This window comes from Corapipo altera, unplaced genomic scaffold (assembly GCF_003945725.1).
Source record: "Corapipo altera isolate COAL_440 unplaced genomic scaffold, ASM394572v1 239, whole genome shotgun sequence".
In the NCBI taxonomy this organism is placed as follows: domain Eukaryota; kingdom Metazoa; phylum Chordata; class Aves; order Passeriformes; family Pipridae; genus Corapipo; species Corapipo altera.
The window spans coordinates 661,639-682,320 of NW_020884938.1; the positions used below are offsets into that span (position 1 = coordinate 661,639).

The 20,682-nt window shown below is 45.1% G+C and overlaps 1 protein-coding gene across 5 annotated transcripts in view; it reads right to left on the bottom strand.

The window, feature by feature from the left end:
• Nucleotides 1–15,811, bottom strand: part of FBLN1 (fibulin 1) — a 61,208-nt gene extending 45,397 nt beyond the window's left edge. For 3 of the 5 annotated variants that reach the window (XM_027660866.1, XM_027660868.1, XM_027660867.1), the window contains exons 1-2: nt 15,285–15,811; nt 2,607–2,706 (exon numbers count right to left, since the gene is read on the bottom strand). In XM_027660866.1, the coding sequence (XP_027516667.1) occupies nt 2,607–2,706; nt 15,285–15,378 (194 nt within the window). In that variant the 5' untranslated portion in view covers nt 15,379–15,811. Of the gene's footprint in view, nt 1–2,606; nt 2,707–5,062; nt 5,107–13,729; nt 13,736–15,284 lie in introns of those variants that run through there. The other 2 variants (XM_027660871.1, XM_027660869.1) reach the window with 2 other exon arrangements.
• Between the last annotated feature and the right edge of the window lie 4,871 nt (nt 15,812–20,682).

The following is a 20,682-nucleotide window of genomic DNA, read 5'->3' on the forward strand; positions in this document are numbered from 1 at the left end:
CATGTCTGCAGTTTGAACTGCACCACCCTCAGCGAGGAACACTCACACAGCTGGCAAGTCCCTCAGGAACAACAGGAGACTTTGGGGGAAAGGATCCTAAAGAGATGCTGGAACCCAGACCTGTCACCCTGTTTCTGGGCACACAGCAGACACCAGAAGGATGGTGCTTGAGAGGAAAGCCTTCCTTCCTTCACTGTGGAAGGAATTCTCCCCTGTGAGGGTGGGGAGGCCCTGGCATAGATTGCCCAGAGAAGCTGTGGCTGCCTCATCCCTGGAAGTGTCCAAGGCCAGGTTGGATGGGGCTTGGAGCAACCCGGGCTGGTGGAAGGTGTCCCTGCCCATGGCAGGGGATGGAATGAGATGAGCTTTAAGGTCCCTTCCAACCCAAACCATTCTGGGATTCTATGATTTCTATGGATGTGTTTTAAACGGTTGGGAAAAGGTCAAGGTGGTGCAATTCTAACTCAGTAAGACAGCTGGCAAGCAGTGGGCTTGCTGTGAGGGAAGGACTGAATCTGAGACACCGCTAAGTTACGACTGTTCTAAGCACAAGACTCAAAGCCAGCAGGTACGTTCTTGTGAGGGATGTCAGGGAAGGCACATCTGACCTGTCCTGTTAGCACAGCCTTGGCACAGTAACTGCACTAAATCCCTCACATTATGGGAACTGTATCGAACCTGCTCCCTTCCCTATGTATTCTCCCCACACATTCAGCTCTGAGCCTCACAAACCAAAGCTGAGACACAGGGGGTGAACAGCTCCCCCCTGGATTTGCACCACACTTTCCTGGAGCCCTCAGAGCCAGATGGTCAACACTGAGCTGCACTGGAGGCCAAGGGATCCCAGCCGGGGTTTAAACAACCACAGAAACTCTGACACCTGCCCCCAGCAGCTCCCACTGCTGCAGGTGTCTAAACAGTCACACTGGCACCTGCCCAGACCTCGGCAAACGCAAGGAACCGGGATTGTTCCCATCTCTGTGCAGCAGGAATAAATCACCGAGGGAATCAGCTCCCTGAGGGCTCTCTCCGGCTCCAGTTACACCAGCAATTAGGAATAGAATTTGGCCCTCACTTTTGCATCTGAAATGACATCACAAGGTGCAAGTGGCATCCTAAAGTGATTTTTCTGTACCTCTCAGAGCTGTGCCAGCTTGCAATCCTAACTGGAGTAAAATAGTATTGCCGTTATAGAAAGCACCCCAAGGTGCCAATTTAACTCACTGATTTTTAGAGTGAGCCCAGCTTCAGGAGGAGCTATGTTTTTTTCTTGTGCTATGTTTTTTTCTTGTGCAGCCATGAATAAATGCAACTGAACCACATTTATCAGCTTCAGGTTTTGTCAATAATGGTTCATATCTCTCACAGAATATGTGCCTTTTATTTTACTATTATAATTTTCTTAATTACACCTCAGTTGTGCACAGAAGCTAGAAGAAGCATTTAGTAAGCTTTTTTCCAACTCCTATGAAGTCCTAGGGAGTCTCTAAAATGAAAATCTTTAGAAGAATAAATTGAATTTACAGCAGCACGGCAACTCACATTAATCAAATGATCATTAAATCATCAAGATTCTCTCTCCCAGATTGTTCAATAAACTTGGTTTCCTGTTTTTCCTGCCTCTGTTTTGTCTGTAACTCTTATAACCCTTCAAGTATTTCCTAAATTGGCACTTCAGTCCTATCTGTCAATTCTTCTGCGTAAGAGACTGCTTTCAATGCCAGTGTAAATGCAGAAGTCAGAAAACATGGACAGACTTGCCTGGAAGACACATTCTTTCCGTAATAAAGATCAATCCAACACTTCTACAATTACTACAGTTAAATCACTTTTCAATCCATTTGAACAGAGGGAAGAAAAGAAAAGGATTGTAAATACAAAGTTCTCTGTGAAGCTGCTCCTCCAACCACCAATCACAAATTGTGAGCTCCACTAATTAAGTGTAACAAGTGCATGTAACAGCAAAAATAGCACAAACTATCACTGATATAAAAAATAGGAATGACACAACCATATGAGAGATGCAGTAGAACCAAAATCTTACTGTGCAAGTGATTTTAACATTTAACTTCATTATTTCATCTGGTAGATTATCAAATAGAAATTAGTATCCTATCAACTGTCAACAGAATTAAGAAATATGCTTATTAACTAAAAGGTACTATTTTCTATAGCCCAACACATTTCATAGAATCACAGAATGGTTTGGGTTGGAAGGGACATTAAAGCTCATCTCGTTCCACTCCTGCCATGGGCAGGGACACCTTCCACTAGCCCAGGTTGCTCCAAACCCTGTGCAGCCTGGCCTTGGACACTTCCAGGGATCCAGGGGCAGCCACAGCTTCTCTGGGCAACCTGTGCCAGGGCCTCCCCACCCTCACAGGGAAGAATTTCTTCCCAATATTCAACCCAAATTTCCCCTTTCAGTTTGAACCCACTGTGAACCCATGAACCCATTGAAATGTGCCCCATTTGAAAAGGAACACAGGAAGGACTGTCAAGAGAACATGTTGTTACACAGAGTGCTGTCTGTTTTCAGATGGAACTGAAACATGAAAACATGAAAATGTAAACTGTATTTGAGTATATTACACATAACTACTCACCTGCATTCTCTGGACTCGGATATCAGTGGCAGAGAAGCACACATTCTGTTTTTGTTTGCCCATTCAACACCCTTGTCACAGCATTCTTCCACTGACAGCTCTACAGAAAGAAAGAAAACCACAACAGTCTATTTAATACAACCTTGCATCTGCCAGTTAAAAACCCCCAAGCAAACACAAGTAAGTGAGTTCGACCCCCCTCAAGAACAGGGCACCCAAACCCAAGGCAGACATGGCCAAACAAGGCTCCTGGCAGCACCTTGCAATAAGCCCAGTGCTGGGGGTTTGCCTTCCTGGGGGAAGCAAACTGCAGTTTCCCTTAACCTTCCACACAAGGACACAGCCTGGGCACTGGTACTCTGGCAGAAAACAGCTCAGAACATTCCTGCACAACTACAGGATCTGTTGGATTGCAATCCATTGCTATCAAATGTGGCAGCAGCAATAAGCAACCTTTTAAAATCCTGAAGAATGCAGGATAAATCAAACAAGTGATATCAGAAACACCTGAATCTCATTACAAGTAAATTTGCAAAACTGGTTTCACCTGAGGTAATTATCCAAGTAATCTGTTTTACTCAAAAATATGCCTGTAAATGCCAAAGTATTGTAGAGAGGGACAAAAAAGTATATGGTATTTTGATCACTTAACATACGACAGAAAAATTAATCCAGGTACCAACTTATACCAAAACTGAACCTAAGGGGAAAAGCACATTGAAGACAATTATTTCTGTAGAGTGTATTCTTGCAAGTCTTTAATAAAACTGAATACTGTAAATGAACTGACAAGCTCTACAGGTTTGCTTCATATTCCAAGTGCAAAAGTTCAGTGCACAGCAGGTGTATCAGAACTTGGAATAAAACAGGAGTCACATTTTCCTATTAATTATCTTGTAGTCTGAACAGCTCCCTGTGTAACAAATACACAATGTGTGTAAAGAACCCCTCTGATTATCCAGAGGGACAGCTTTCTAATGGTTTCTCTGTGTTTCATAAGTGTTCTGGCTGATGGCCCTGCCAGGCTGCTCCCGGGAGCGCTGAGGGAGTGAGGGATGACACGGCCAGGCCACGCCCGGGTACCTCAGAGAGCTCACGGGGAACCAGAGAAGTTCCTGAAGAATGGGAGACAACAAAGGTCTCCCTGACTTCAAGGACAAGAGACAATACCTGGGAAACTACAGGCTGGTCAACCTCTTATAGAATCATTAGTGTTGGAACAGCCCTCCCAGCCCATGGATCCCCCCTGTGCCCGATGCCCCCCTTGTCCCCCAGCCCAGAGCACTGAGTGCCATGGCCAGGCCTTCCTGGGACACCTCCAGGGCTGGGCACTCCAAACCTCCCTGGGCAGCCCCTTCCAGCGCCTGACCACCCTTTCCAGGGAGAAATTCCTCCTGATGTCCAACCTGATCTCAGCTGGCACAGCTTGAGGCCGTTCCCTCTCAACCTGTCCCTTGTTCCCTGGGAGCAGAGCCTGACCCCCCCCACCCCGGCTCCCCCTCCTGTCAGGGAGTTGGAGGTCCTTGCCCAAATTACCCATCAAGCTGGTGGCAGAACAGGGAGTGCACGCCAGGTCATTCCCATGCCTCCTGTGATTGTCTCATCCTTACTTTTGGTCCAAGCACATCCAAAGGGAGCACATTTCAGCAGGCAGCCACATCATATTCCAGACTCTCCATCCTCACAAACGACTTCCTGCAGAGTCTCCTAAGGACAAACACCTGTCTCCTCTGGCTCTCCCTGCACCAGTTAGGAAGCCATCCTTCCCAGGTGCTCCTGATGTGTGACGGTTCCAGTCCCCTCCCATCTGTCCACATACTCACCTCCTAAGTAGTTCCAGTTATCAAAATAAGTGGAAATAATTAAACTGTTCATGATCACACTAACTTTGACACACATCAAAGTTTGCTCAGCTGGCAGGTGTTCAGATGTGGGGAAGGAAAAAGCAGCTGAAAGCAAGAAGAGAAGGTAATTCCTTCCAGTAACTCAGGGGTTTTTTGCAGGGAACAACTTGTATTCTCAACTTAGTGATTATAATCCAAGGATTCAAAGCAAAAAGGAGAGGTTAAATGAGATTTTAAGATGCATCAGTCATCTTGAGGTAGGTACTCTTTTATACAGTCAGTTGTACAGGGCAAAGCTCTGGAGTCCTGCACAGAATTCTGGCTTTAAGAAAGACTACATGAAAGTGGAAAATGAGTAAAGAAAGATCAGGAGGATGGTCAGGGGAACCAAAGCCCTGTTATATGAGGAGAAACTGGGAGAAACAGACCAACCTGTGAAAGGGTGTGGTTCCTGTCAACAAATACGACAGCAGTAAACAATCTGAATCATGGGATCCAGAAAAACAAAGGTTTTAGTAAGAAAACCATTAAATGGAATTACATTAAGTGTTAGTTTATAACAGAGTTCTGTACTCTATGACCCAGGTCAGCCTTCTACTCTTACTTACATACCCAAAGTACTGGTCAAAATTCTGTCATTACTAAATCAAGGCAGTATTTCTCCTGAATCCCTCAGTGTGTCCAGAATCCATGCCAGTGTCTGAGAGCTAAATGCAGTTTACAAAGCTACAGAGAAAATCAGTCTGGTAAACAACCATCTGCCCATGGTGAAAGCCACGCATTTGTGCCTGAGCTCTTCTCTGGGAATAGGGACCCTGTCTGGGGCTCTCTGGCTGACAAACATCATATGCATCAAATTTCATACAATGGGTTGCAAATAACCATGTTTTTAGTGCTGCTGTCTGCAATCAATCTTAACTGTGTTGAAAAATGATACACATTTAACTGCAGTGCAGAGCTGGCTGCAGGTTTTTGCAGGGCTTTATAAAAAATGGTCTTTGGCCAAGTTCCTCCCCAGAAGGACAATCCCTGGCTCTGGACACCAGTTCTTCTCTCCAAGCTCTGGCAACACACCTCTACTCCAGTGAAATAACTCAAGAATTCAAAGCAGGCCAAGCTAAGTAAGCTTGTCTGTAGGAGAGCATCCAGACAAAGGAGATCACGGAGAGTTTGCTGAAGGAGAACTGTGGTCCAGGCTCATTGTTTTGGTGACATCACAATTCATATCCTCCAAAGGTCCTGCCAAAAATCTCCTGAGAATAGAGGGAAGTGAAAAACAAGCAGTAAAAAAGGACTCCACCCTCAAGTCCATTCTTCTAAAACATAACAATTAAACAGTGAAAAACATTTTCTCTTGGCTTTGCAGTTGCTCTAAAAATTGCAACTCGTGGGCAAATCCTTACCCTTTCAAATCTCAGAAAGTGTGTGAACCAGAAGTGATTCTGACCATCTGGGCACTCAGGGTTGTTAATGAGTATTTAGGAACAGGACCCTTATCCTCTCCTGGCTGCATTCTTCCAGCATTGTGGACTCCACTGCACACATGTGCATATTCTTGTCGCTCCCAGTTGGAAACCTTTGGGCAAGCAGTTCATACTGGGGCACCTGTGCCTCCTTACACCCTCTTCAGGGGACCAACAGCACAGGGGAGCTACAGACTGCTCCTTCAGGGTGTGCAAAGGATGGGGCAGTGGCAGGCAGATGGTAGAACTGCTCTGATTACGACATCTCGCTTTCTGAACAGAAAATAATGGCTGTTTTTCCTCTGGCTGTGACCCTGTGTCTCAGTGCAGCTGATGGCTCGTGGCACCCCTCACAGCTGGAGCAGGAGTGACTGGTCTGCTCTTTTGAACCTGGTGCTCCTTCAAGGATTCTGCCAAGTGCACAACAAGCTTCATGCAAATCAGCCAGAGAACTCCAGGCATCGGAGAGAGAAAGCCCTTCTGGGAAAGGCTGGGGACACTGTGCTCAGCTGCAATGTGCCCTTTTATTTGGAGGGACAAACCTGACAGGGAAGTTGTGAATTCCTGTTGTGCAGGAATACACTGGCTGGTCCATTTTGTAAACTTGAGAAGCACTTGTTCAGCTTTCTGGTTCCACAAGACAGAAAAGCATGATAACCCAGAGCTCTGGTTAGATGGCAGCATGTTGACTTCCTTTTCTAGATACACTAATTTTGCATGCTAAAAGACTAGTTGAGAAAACCCAAGTTTATTTTGGATAAAATCCAACACAGCTTTATCACCACTTTGTCCCTTTACCAAAGCATGTGCAGCAGGGCATCCAAAAGAACTCAGGCTGTGTTGTGTGGTGACTGTGAGGATGCCTGTCCTGATGGGAATGTGGTGGTGCGTGTTGGATTCCCAGGGAGATTTCAGGAGTCTCGGGAAGAGGACAGCAGAATCACAGCTGGAACTCAGCTCTCTAATTTCACAAAAGCTGTCGTGAAGAAAAGCTGTCAGATAAGGCATGATTAAGGCCACAACTATTCAAACATTTTGTGTGCATGATGCATTCATGGGCTGGCTCTGAACTGTGCACACAGGCACGATGTGTAAGAGCATATGGTTGCTTTTAGAAAAGGTAGTTTGCTAATCTTAACAGGATTGCCATACTGTGTGGGAGTTCAAAGCAAGAAATGTGGTTAATATCTGCATAACCTTAGACTTCTATGATGTAATAATTGCTTATTCAGCTGCTGCAGTGAATATTTTCTGCAAAAGGAAGATAAGCTTAAGAATGTTACCCAAAAGCATGATTCCTGGAATGAGAAACCCTGAATTGCTTCTGGGAATTGTGCAAAAAATAAGCAGAAGTAAAAAGGACTGGATAAATTTCATGGCAGTAGCATTCCAGTTAGATGAAAAAGGGACAGATTTTTTAGGTAACAATCTACAGTAGCAGCTATTCTTTACAGTTGCCCCGATGGAAAGGTCTGTGCACAGTCCAGGACTGGATAGCTGTTCATTACTCAGTGCTGATCCATGGAACAGTTATCAGTCTGAAGCTGGTACCAAACCAGAGCTACACCTGGGCCTAGATGGGCTCACCAAGGTGGTGCCAGGAAGGTTTGCCAGTTCTTCAGGGCAGTCACTGATGTGACCCTCACACCCATCAGCTTCCCAGCCCACATAACCAGCTGTGGTTGGGTACGGGTTTGGAACTGAGTCCGGGTCAAGGGGTCAAAGTCACTCCTCCTTATTGAGATGTTTTCAATCTTCTGAGCACATTGATCGATTCAGTTTGTAAGATGTGGTTCAGAGCTTGTCCTTCGCTCAGTTCCCTCTGTCAGAGGCTCAGCACTGTGGAATGTGAAGAAATAGGACGTGATTCTCACTCCTCAGCAGCCAAGGATCCAGGCAGCAGATGGACTCTGTGAGAGCTCAGCATCAGTCCAACATGTTTCACCAACAGTGTGTCAGCCAGAACTTTGGGAGCTCATGATTACAACACACATGCATTGGTTTAGGTTTCCAGTAAGAAAACCACTTGCAACATTCCCTGTGTACCTTTTTGATAAAACCTTTCCTGTCCTGTCATGAAAACTGTCTCACTAGTGATGCTCATCCATCTGACTGCCAGCTGAAAAAAGCCCAAGCCTCATTACGGGATTTGTCAAAATGACAAATTGGCCATCCATAATATTCACAGTCACATCCTTTGTCTTCCAGCCTCCCTTTACATCTGTACTCTCATAAAACCACAGCAACTGCACATCCCTTTGGCCAAGGCTCCACTTTGCTCGAGGTTCAGGGCAGTGTGGTCTTGGCCTGATCTGCAGCACCAAATCAATCATTTCTTGAACAATGACACCTGGTTAATATTAGATGGAAAAGTCAGCAGCTTTTGTAGCAGGGATAGCAGTCAAGTGCTGGCAGCTGGGATTTGTAGTCTTGGTTTTCTGGCTGTTCTTACACCAAGCTGTGGAAATGCTGTCTCTGGCAATGCAAACACACTCTGGCTGGCCACTTAAGGCATCACACAGACCCAGAGACATGTTTAGACAAGAGGAAAGCCAGCTGACTTCAAAGATCCAAGTGCTGATAGACTGACATGATAAATCCAGCTTTGCTACATCTTGATCTTGTGTGTAAACCCAGGGATTAGGCACATAAGGTAGGGAAAAGGGTGAAGGAGACCTGAAACAATGAAAGACGAAGACGTACAACAGAAAATCTGGCCTCATGATTCCCCAAAATAAATAGTTTGAGTTGGAAGTAAAGGAGTAATGCAGGAAGGCATTGCCATTGTTCATCTGAGATGACTATTCATCCGGGATGATTAGAGTATGTGCTGGATCTCTTGGGACTGGAGTTGGAATGAAGATGCCCCTCTTCCATTTTGTATGCAGGGAAAGAAGTAAAGTGAATAGGAGTCCCTCTTTTTCTGCAGAGACTTGTTGGTTCACCTCAAGGCTGTTCACCAGATGTGCCAATGCAGTGATGGGGTATGAGGAGCAGACACAGCTGAGCTGTGGCACCAGTGTCCTTTGGACAATAAGGTGTTCTTCGTCCTTCCACTCCATTGTTCTCTACAGGTTCTCTTTAAAACTGTAACAGCTTGAACTTGATAACAAATGCATGAAACTTGGAGCCAGGATGCCTCTCCCCTGACACCCAGAGCAGCACAGGCTGCTGTCTCCAGGGGATGTGTTGTAGGCTGCCAGGCTGTGTTCCTCACCAGCTGTCCCTCTCCTCTACTGCTCTAGTCCACTGCTTGCCCTCAGAGAGGGCCTGTGACAAAGGGCTTCTCTCTTCCAAGTGGGGAGGCAATTTTGGAGCTCTATGGACTGACAGACAATCCCTCAATTTGTGTGCTGCTAAGAAACAGGACGTTATCTCCAAACAGCCTTAAAGGGTTTGAACCTTTCCTTTCAGAACCAGTCTCAGGGGGATTGTTTCAGGACAGCTGAAATCACTGAAAACCCCAGTTAGCACAGCAAGTAAAGCAGCAGCACCCTAAAGGAAATGCCTGCTATGTTACTGTGTTTTGTGGTGGGTTTGAAAACAGCCAACATTTTACTGGAAATTTTCTTAGGTCTGGAGAACACTCATTTATGGGGAATGTGGCTCTGGTAGCACCAGCAGTGGCCATCACACAGTTAGGGGGATTTTTCAGATAGAGCCAAACCTCATTTTATGAGATATCTGTTTGCAGTTTATAAAAGAAGTCCTTGAAATCTTCCATGGCAATAGCTGGTGATGAGGTCGCTGCTCTGGCTGGTGCTGAGGTCAGGCCTGAGGGAGGCAAAGCTATGCTGCAACACCCCTTATGTTCTCTAGCAGGGAAAGCAAGTGGTTTTGTGTGGGTTTTTTGTTTTGTCTCAGGTCTAATAAAAAATTCTTTCAAAAAAGTAGATAACTGGCTACTACAAATTAGAAAAGACAGCTCCACCTATGGCAGGAATACGGCATCTCATATATATATATTTATAGATATATGTGTGTGTATACATATATAACTGTCACAAAGGATAGGGATGTAGGAGCCCTCAAAAGGTTATCTTGTCCCACTCACTGCTTTCAGAGGCAGAACTGATAAAATTAAGTCAGTTGTAGGGTAGAGTTCTATTTAGTTGTTCAAAACAATATCAAGTGAGGCTGACTCCTGAAGCTGTTTAGGCAACGTGTCCTTGTTCCTCAACATTTTGCGCATTCAGCAATGACAGAAAATGTTTAATAATATATTGCCTCCCTGTCCTCTCCAAAAGCCCATTCCAATTCCTTCTTTTCCCACTGCCTCCTATCCCCAGGCTCTTACACCCAGCCTGCTGTGCACCTGAAAACTGCTGCTTCACGTGATGTCTTTGCTGGGAACAAATTCCTTTCCACTTTTTCTTCCTTCTGGATAGGTTATTTTTTGGGCTTCCAGGAGGAGGCCGAAGACCAAAAGATATTAAGACTGGAAGAATGAAGATTTCTAGAGGATATGAAAATATTGAGAGGATTGGAGTCCACTGAGTCACTGCTGTTTGAACAGCTCAGTGCATGTGAGGGCTGTGCCAGGCTTTACACACCCCAAAGAACATGGAAACAGAAGGTGAATTCACAGCTCCAGAGGACACAGGTGGCCTAAAGAACCCAGACCCACCAAGATGACATGGAAGGATGTACAATAAAGACTAATGACTGGAAGAACAACAACTGCTCTTCCCGACATGCTAAACTTTATCCTTCACCCCTCCCTGTGTGAGAATATCATGCAAATAATGAAATTACTTCACAGGGTGTTGATAGAAAAAGTGCCACTTCAGGCTTTCTCATTTAAGAACACATTTTAATCTTCTCCTGATTTCTCATTTCAAATCTTGGGGGAAAAAAAAAAAAAAGAGAAGTGTGATTAGAAAGTTTTATATAAGGTGTTACACTTAACACACTGCTAGTCCTGCTTATTTGTATCAAGGCCATAACTCAAAATATTCTGCAGTCAACAACAGTCTTTGGATAGACCTTACAGAGCTTTGGATTGAGTCCAAGTATATGTATATATTCAAATTAAAGCTGAAATAGGAATGAGAATATGACAGAGCAGCATGTCTCAGAATATCAAACATACATACTCAAGCACTCCTGTATTTTCTTACGTAAAAGGGTTACAGGAAAAATATTTTCACACTGGGATTTCTCTCTTTTTTTATCTGACCAGAAAATTAGTAAGAATAACTATGCTTTTATATACTGCTACGGTGAGATGGATCTGCTCTGCAGGCAGCATGTTTATTGGGGAATATAAAACCAAAGACAGACAATGATGAAAGATTCTGATATTCTACCACTGCTATATTTGAAGAATAGTCTGGAAACACTAAGCAGATGGGATAAAATTTATAGCACAATGGGTTGAGGTTCAAGTATGGAAGGAACCACAGACTTTACAGAGCAGGGAGAAAATAAAGATCCCTTTTTTTTTGCATACAGTTATGTAGCAATGCTTTGGGGAAGGTTTCCTTTGGAGAAAACATCGCTAGTACTCTTACAGGAGATTTTCCTCATTACACTTATCTGTACTGAGCATGGATATCTAGTTCTCCCAGGTTCTCTGCCTAGGCATTGATATTTGAAGTCCTCAGTACCTGAAATTCAGTCACTGACAAGAGCAAAGCTGGAAGACTGCAGCATTTCCAGTGGATGTAGCATTTGCACAGCACATCCTTCCAGTGCTTAGTGAATCCCTGGAAACGCCCACAAAGCTGGAATATACCAGACCAAGTGTTTCTATGATAATACACTTACTTCAGCATTGATACAAAAGATGTTTTTAGGTACTGCTTTCTTTATTACTAAGTTTAAGGTCTCAGTCCCTGTTTCAACAGGACTCAAAACCAAACCCTTTGGTGGGGAACATATTTGCACCCTTGTGCACCACGGGGTGTCTGCGGTGTTACTGTAACCCAGAAATCAATGTACATCCTCTGCCTGTGTGCTAAGTACCCAAACCTCCACCAGCTTTCTTTGAATGAAAATCTTCCATTAATCTGATTACCTGAAAAGAATTTGAACGAAAATCCCTGAGAATCTAGAAATTTAGTTTCTCCTTAAGATCCAGCAGCGCGTACTTCAAACCCGAAAGGCAATTTCTCAACTCTTCTAAGTCTAACATAGGTTATAGTAGGCACAGAGCAGAGCCAAAGTACTCCTGAGTGCTGAGGGAAAATAGAAGTGTTACTTGTTTTAAAAAGTGATGGCAAGAAGCTTCCTGAACTGCCTGAGCCAAAGATCTGTGGTATATTCAGGAGAGCACGGGCCTGGGAGATGCTTTAGAGCAGTTGTGTCCTGTTGATCAGAGAAGACTTTCCACACAACTTGTGCTGAACTGTCCCTGTGTCTCACCAAAGGTGGTCTCAGCAGGACAAGAGTCCTCCCCAAGCCTGCTGAAGAGGCAGGGGAGTGTCACAACTGTCCCCTCACTGCACACCCCCTGTCACTGTAAATCACCCACTGTATCACTGTTGTAGGGACTATTCTACTACTGCTTCTCCAAGGGCCTGACATTATTCTGAGCATTTCTAAGCTCGTTTTTACTCACAAAACATTATGGCCAGTAATTCCTGACATTCTCCTAGGGCTCTTCACTGATTTGTACTGGCCCTTTCTCTCCTTTGTGCTTTTTGTGACCTCGTCCTCTGTTTTCCCTCTTGCTCCTGACAGCTCCTTCGTGGACTTCTTAGTGGACACTCTTTCTGTTCCTTCTCACCCTGCAATCTTCTCTGTCTTCTGTCTCCACTTCTACATCTTATCTTGGAGTAATGTTATCCACCCTCTCAGTTTAATTGTGTGTGATGACTTAGCTATTAAAATCCCACTTCTAGCTTCCTCCTTCCATCGAATCTAGACATAAACACATGTGCCTGACATTTCCCGAGTGCTTTACAGCAGCTTTTACCTGTACTGGCTAAAATGACCTGCTTACTTTGTTCTTTCTTAACTTTATTCATTTTCTTTGCTCCATGCCACTGTCAACCCTCACTTTCTGCTACATTTTCACAAAAGCTTTTGTTCATTTATCTCTTTCACACTAACCCACTCTGTGTTACCATTAAAATTCTTGCCTGTTGTTTTATTTGGATTTTTCAGCTGTCTCTTTCTTGACCTTTTCTGTCTCACCCCCTTTCATTCTCTGCAGTTATTTTACTACATCTGGTAAATCCAGACTCTCTGCTTACTGAATTCATTTTGCCAGCTACTTCTTTAGAACTCTCAAAACCAAAGTCAAGTCTTTCATGATCCCAGGTAATTCTATTTCTGTCAAGCTCCAGAGGGCTAAAGCCCATCTTTCATTTCAGAAAATGTTACTAGAAATATTGGAACAAGTTGGTCTTAACACAAGTTTGTTTTGAAAACACATGTGAAGTTGATAAGAAACTTGCAGAATGGGCTAAAGTGCAACAAAACAAAACAAAAAACCCTTAAAAATGCATTGCCCTGCTATCAGATAATGCCTGAAATCTGACAGAGCAGTATAAATATACTGAAGTAACTCGATAAGTTGGTTTATGGGGGTTTCTCTTGGATTTCACTAACGTGTCTGCTTTCAATTACACAGATGAAAACAAGAGCTTAACATCTTGCTCTTCCCCGTTTGCAATAAAATGTCATGTCTGAAAATGGACCATTAAAACAAAACCCAACTAAAAACTAACTTAGAGGTAACACTCATATTTTAAAACTTGTAGTATGTGATTTTTGGGGGAGGTTTTATCTATGATAGAAGGCAAGAAAGCACAGATTTTTTTTATGTGTCCTACCTCCACCCATATCCTTCTTACAAATTTACTGTTACAAAAGCACACGTAAAAATCATGATCTTAAAATAAAACTCATTCCACAAAGTCAGTGGAACATTTTTTTTTTTTATTACAACTATAAGCTCCCTCTGAATAGACATGTTTCCAGATGTTTAGTGAGTTAAAACTGTCTGTGCCTGTAGTACCAAGACATGCCAAAGAGAGAGTTAGAGGATGAACTATTAATACACTGACTGGCCATGATGATGTAACTCATCTTCTTCAGTACTACTATCCAAGTACTGTACTGGTAAGTTCTAAGGATATAGAAGTTCTCAGTGAAATTAGAGTATTTGGGAATTAAAAGCTGACATACCTTTTACTGCCAAATTTGGCTACACTTTGTGTTAAAATAAACTTTGAAAACCTAAACTTATTTATCTAATTACTTCTCAGTTTTCCAAGAAGCTGTCCAGTAACTAAGGTTAAATGTACAGAGATTACAAAGTAAAATTTTTCAGTGTTTTACAATAATGTTGAATGCTAAAAATTACTGTGTCTGCACACTGTGACACAGCAAAGCCACAGTTTTGCTGATGTGCTCTGTTGTCTGAGGGAACGTAGGAGCTATCTGAGGATTCTGGAGGTAAATGCTGCTCTTCTAACCATCTCTAGACTGTCCCTCCCTCTTTAAAAGGAGTGGCTACCATCTCTTCATGAAATACAAGGGTATCTGTGACAAGTGCTCTGCTATCCGAAAATCTACGACTGAAAACACTGCAATAGTAACAAACAATTTACTTCCCTGGCTTTTGTCTGCCATTGTAAGGCCCAGGCCAGAGACCACGTGTTTCTGAGCATTTGCCTGGAGTGTAATCAAACCTCAGCACTGAACGGACCCCTCGGGGTTACTCGAATGGAAAAGCCACTTACCTGTTGGCTGTGACAAATTGATTATCTCCACGGGAGAAGTACTTTCTTTGTCATGTCCTACACATTAAGATTCGCGTGGGATTGCTACACTGAACTAGATCGGGTTCCTATCCTCTTTAGAGACAGCAGTAAGAGATCGGGAGCAGAGCGCGCAGTGCGGGAGGGGAGTCCCGGCCGGCACCCAGAGCCCCTCTTTCAAAAGCCGCCACACCATCGATAACGTTCCACATTTGCTCTCCGGAAAGCCCGCATCCTTTGCTCCGCTATTCCCCCCGCTCCGCCGGGTTCCCGGCTCCCCGCCGGTGCCGTGTCCTGGGCAGGGCAGGGGTGACACCTCCGGCTGCCCGCGGGCACCGTGCGGCGACGGCAGGGACACCCTGCGGGCTGCACCGGCCCCGGCCCCGGGCTGGATCCCGCCCCGCCCGGTGCCCGCGGCACTGCCCGTCCCGGCGGAGCCCCGTCCCGAGCCCGCCCGGGGCTGCGGCACCGGCGGGGGCACCGGCGCTCGCCACGCCTTTCTGCTCGCTTGGACGTGGCAGCGGCGCTTTAAAGCCCGCCCGGGACCTCCAGGGGCACGGGGCTGGGGGACACCTCGGGGGCAGCCCCGCCGCCCCATCCCCGGGATGCCGCAGCCGGGAGCGGGTCCCGGGCACGGCCGGGCTCGGCTCCCGCACTCACCTCGTGCCCGGAGCGGCGGCAGCATCGCCGGCAGCAGCAGCAGCAGCCGCAGCAGCAGCAGCAGCCGCGGCCGGGCCCCGCACAGCTCGCCCATCGCCGCCCGCAGCTCCCCGCACTCGCTCCGAGCGGGGGCTTGGCTCTCCCGTCCAGCCGGCTCCCCCTTCTCGCTCGCCGCCGCTGCCGAGGTTATCCCAGCCGCCCGAGACCGGCTGGAGAAGAGCTGCAGGAACCCCCCGCTCGGTGGGCTCGACAAAGATTTAATTCACCGCCCGCCCGGTTAATTACGAGCGCTCGGCGGGACGGAGCGGCCACCGCAGCGCGGACCCTGCTGCTGCCGGTGCCCCGCCGCCCCCACACGCTCTGAGAGAGACTCCCTGGAGCTCGGAAAACTTTACAGATCCTCAGCGGGAACCTCGGGCCGGCGTGACTGATTCTGTGGAGGAGAAGTGCAGCGACTTCTCTCGGTGCCAAGTAGGAGAGAGCCACAAACAAAGGCAAAGCAAAGCAAAACAAAACAAAAGAAACCACCTAGCAGAGGTTTAACCTCTGCAGGGGAGATTTTCGACCCCCCTTCTTGGTCCTTCCGTGGATTTTACTCCTACACAGCTTTTGTCAATAAAACAGGATTTTAAAAAGGAGAGAGGTTCTAGAATCTTTCAATGAAATTCAGTGGGGAAACCAAAAATCCCTTTTTCCCTCCCCCTCCTCTTAAGAAGTCAGGATGAGAATTCCAACCCAAATGAGGCAGTCAGCTCTGCTCTATCTCTCCCCTCCCTTCTTTTTTCTTCTTTTTTTTTAACCTCTCTATCTTATTTAAACAGAAACCCAAACACTGATAGTGGTTGAAGCACCCAGCTGGCAATGCTGTTGCTGAGATCTTTAAGATAATGGGCGGGGGAGGGGGGGTAATATTTGCAGGCAAATGCAGACGGAACCAAACAGAGAGTTCATCACCCCTCTATACTTTGCCCTCGGTTTTACTCAGACAAAGGGCTGGAAGTCAGAGTGTGTTTACTTGGAGGTTGTGGCACATGGACTCTGGGCTGTTCCTCAATAATGCAACTTTTGAGTATCTCTCCTCAAAATGTCCACATGGGAAAAGGCAATAGAAGTTGAATGTGTGTGTTTGGTTCTACACCAGGTTATCTGCACTTTTCTAACACAAGAACACAGATACAGCCAAGGGTCCAACTATCCCAATGTCCTGGCTTCAGCCACCATCCCAAGTGGTCACCAAAGGAAGAGCACAAACAAGGAAAACACATGATAATTTTCCCGACTACTCTCCCAGTCACTTGGAGTTTGGAGCATTTCCTCAGTGAAATGTGCTTTCTGTGCACTTAGTGGCCCTCAGCAGGTTTCTGCTCCAGATATTTATCCTGTCTCCCCATGAGTTCTTGTAAAACCTCATCATCCACAATATCCTTTCCCAATAGGTTTCATGGATCTACCATGCCCTAACTCAGTTTACAAGGATCTTACATCACTTACAGTGGGACCTTGCCAGTGTTTCATCCCGACTCCAAGCTCCTGGGTTTTTTTCCACATCAGGCTGCTGCAAGAGGCACCTAACAGAGATTACACCTTGCCTAAAATTTGTATCAGCCTAACTGAACTTAGTCCCCTCTGTAGAAACTCTGGGTTCCATTGAACATTGCCCTATTTCACTTTACTTTAAAACCTCTCCTGATTGACTAAAGGTGGGTGGAAAGAAGTTCACCAGTGTGCCTAAAACAGTGTAAAGTCACACATAATAGCCTGTCCACACATGGAGTTCCCCTGATTAACACCATGTGTGGGCATTCTCACTCCAGAGTCAGAATTCCTTGTTCCTGTTTAGTTTGCCACCACAAGCTGTTTACCAGAAATGAAGCAAATTCAAGTAACTGTTTAAGAAGTATTTCTAGAAGCCATCATGACTGTGGCCATCTGCAGATCTGACAGCAGGTTTTTCCTTGGTCCGGGGTGGGTTTTTCGCACAATATTAATCCACATTTCCAGTGTAAATTGGCACTCTCACCTACAGTCAGATGGAGAGGCCTCGAGTCCATGTGATTCCAATTACTGACCCCAGGCTTTGTAGTGAGCTGAGCCGTGCACTTCAGCCTCAGCCCAGAGGTCCTGGGAGTCAGTGGAAAGCAAGGGCTTACGGGAGGGGACATTTTGCATAACCACATTTTTTCTCTCATCTATTTGCAAGGGCCCTGTAATCCTTTTGTGTAGCTTTTAAAACAAACAAATTCTTTAATGAGGATTTTATTTCTACTTCAGGAGAATAAAAATCATTTGCAGAAGCTCAGATTAATGAGCAATGACAGCGTAACAAATCATTGTGCAAGTCATTTCCAAGGGTCTTGTTGAGAGTAGATACACACAAGTAGACTGACAAGGAATTTAGGATTACTCTATCAAACCCAGCCATCTATGGCAGCAGGTTCACAGCTCTCATTTGGCTACTTAGGAATTCTTGAGATGAGCTGATTAAGCCTATGTAAGGACATGAACCTCTGTCTAAGGAACAAAGCTGTCCTGTAGTCCCAGCTGTTGTGCCTCCCAGCTCCTCTGCTTTAGTGCAGCTCCCAAATCCTGACTTTTTTTTCCTCCACCCATCTGTCCTACAAGTTGAGCAAAAGAGAGGGAAATGAAATTGCTCTGGCTTCCCTGTTTTCAGGAAGAATGTTGCAAGGATGAAAATGGATTCACCTAGAAATGAAATCTAACTGCAATTCCTGAAGGGAAACTCCTTGGACCCCATGGCAAAAAATGAAGCCACATATTGGCCCCTGTAATGGAAATGTGCTGCACTAAAGATGCATAAAAAAGCCTCTTTCCATCTTAGCAGGAAGAATACATCACTGATGGCTACAGATACATAAGGATTAAGAAGATCCATGTGGATCCCACTGTAAATGCAGGACCCCCAGCCTTACAGTAGGCAAATCCACAGCTACTGGAGTACAAATGAGCACTCAGCTCAGCTCCAAACTCCAGGGTGTGCATGGGACCACTGACATTCGGCTTCAGTCCTGGAGAAAACACTACCTGAATCTTCTCTGAACTAGAATAAAACCTCTGGCCAAAAGACATGTGGCAACAACTTTAAATATTGAAAGTTCTGGAAATCTTTCAGGTTTCAGCATCTTAATATTGGAAATGGATTTTTAAGGTTTAGGGGAACATTCCTGACTATCTTACCCACCCTTCTGAACAGTTTCAGCAGGTTTTCTGTTTAAACTAGGACACATCTCTTACAAAAAAAAAAAAAACAAAAAAACAAAAACAAAAACAAAAACAAAAACAAAAAAAAAAAAACACAACCAAAAACTAGAGTTTTCAGAGATGGATTCACAGCAATCTTTGGTTACTTTTGAAACTGGATGCCAATAGTCCAAGCCACTTATGCCAGATGGGAAGCAATACAGAGGCTTGTATCCAAACCAGGGAATCTACCTGGGCTCTGTGTTTCAGATGTCTATAGACTGCCAGAAGAGGCTTGGCTTATTTTATAGAGCATTCCTTGCACTGCCAGATTAATTTCTGAACATTTTTTCCCCTTTGCATAGATCAGTTAAATATTCCAGAGAGGGACTCATAACCCTGAGTCCTTTTCAACAACGTTGCATGTTGAGTTTTTGCCCCTTTTGAAGTTTGTATCCATTTTTAAATGTTGCCTAAATTTTCTTCCCTTTCCTGCCTGATTAAGGAAAATATATATAGCTATCTTGGACACTCAGAACACACACTGGTTTCCTATTAATATGGATAGGGTCTGCTTCTAAGACAAGGAGGAGTTTATTGGGGCATAAAGGAATGCTTTGATGATCCATGTCATTTCCCTTGTGGCATTACTTGTAGGATTCAGGAATAACTCAATCTGACATTCATGGGGCATTTCCTGCCTCCCCTTCTGGAGATGCATCCTCCCAGTCTCTCAGATCTCCCCCTCCCCATAAATTTCCTTTCCCCTTCTGGACTTCCTCATGTCCCTGCAGGGCAGAGCTCCTCTGAAGTGTGGACAGGCAAGGACCTGAGCCCTAGGAAGGCTGGGATCCTTGGGATAAGCTGGAGAGCAGTGTGAGTCGTGCACACATGGGTTGGAGGGGACAGTGGCATCTGCCTTAGGCTCTGCCTGGGACCTCCAAGAGCCCAGAGCAGCAGGGATCAGTGGTTATTTTAGCTGCTCTCTCAAAGGGGGGCTCCCAAGTTTGGCAATCAGCATCTGCACCAAGGGTTATTTTCAACGTTCAAACAAAAATCAAACCTCATTATAAAGGAAAAGCCATCAATAAAGCAACTGGCTATTGTGCTAAAAGGCCACTTCCCCTCCTGACAGCCCTGGTAAAACTGAGCTCCATCCCTGTCAAGCAAAAATAATATCCAAGTATGTGACCAAATGGTTTGTGGGCACCGGAAAACATATAAGTGAATATAAGACAGTTGTACCTGCCAGCTTAAAATCAGTTTTCTGTGCTTCTTCCTGAGCACTCAAGGTCTGTTTCCTTCAGTGCTGTTTCTGTCCTGTTTTATGAATTTGCTGTAATATTTTACCTATTTTTTCTGCAGTTCTAATAAAGCAAGAAGCCATCCCACCCATCTGCAGACAGCCCCAGCCTGCCAGAAAACTTTTATCTTACCAGTAAAAACTGTGACTGTAAAGCAGAATAACGTAAGCAGACAGTGCAGAGAATATGAACACTGATAAAGCCCTGGGACAAATTCATGTGTCCCGGGTTTGCTCCTTCTCCCCCAGCTCCACAGACAGCCCTCTGTTTCTTTTCCTCCATCTCAGTTTCTTTAACAGAGGTTCCCAAACTTTATTTACTCATGTACCACATCTTTTAGACTTTACTGCCTTGGGCTGTAATATCTCTGTCCCAGGGACCCAGGATCATCCTTGGTGGCCTGATTCTACAAACAGATGTTAATAATACCATTTACAGGGAGTGGGGCTTGCATTTACACAATGCTGACACAATTGTGAGCACTGGCTATGAGAGGGTACCTTAATAAAAATTCGTTTAAAAGTTATTGCAGTGTAGCAAACTGTTTAAAAGAAAAATATTTTCTGGCACAATTACACAGAAGCTGGTTGATATCTGGCATATGAGAAGTTGGTGGACACTGGCTCCTAACTGGATCAGAATATCTTTGGAGAGCTGCAAAAGGGAAAGTAAATAGATTAGCCCTATTAAATGAAGGCAGTGGGTTAAGCTGTTCCATGCTCCATGTGTCCTGTGGTTTCCAGGTCTCAGGGCAGCCAGGTTCATTTGTATATATTCCATCATTAGCCACAGCCTGTGGGGATGGGGAGGCTGGCTCCGAGTCTTTGGAGAAGAGCTGTAACATACTCCAAATTTCGGATAAAATTGAGTTTTCTGTCTGTCAGGGACTACTCTGG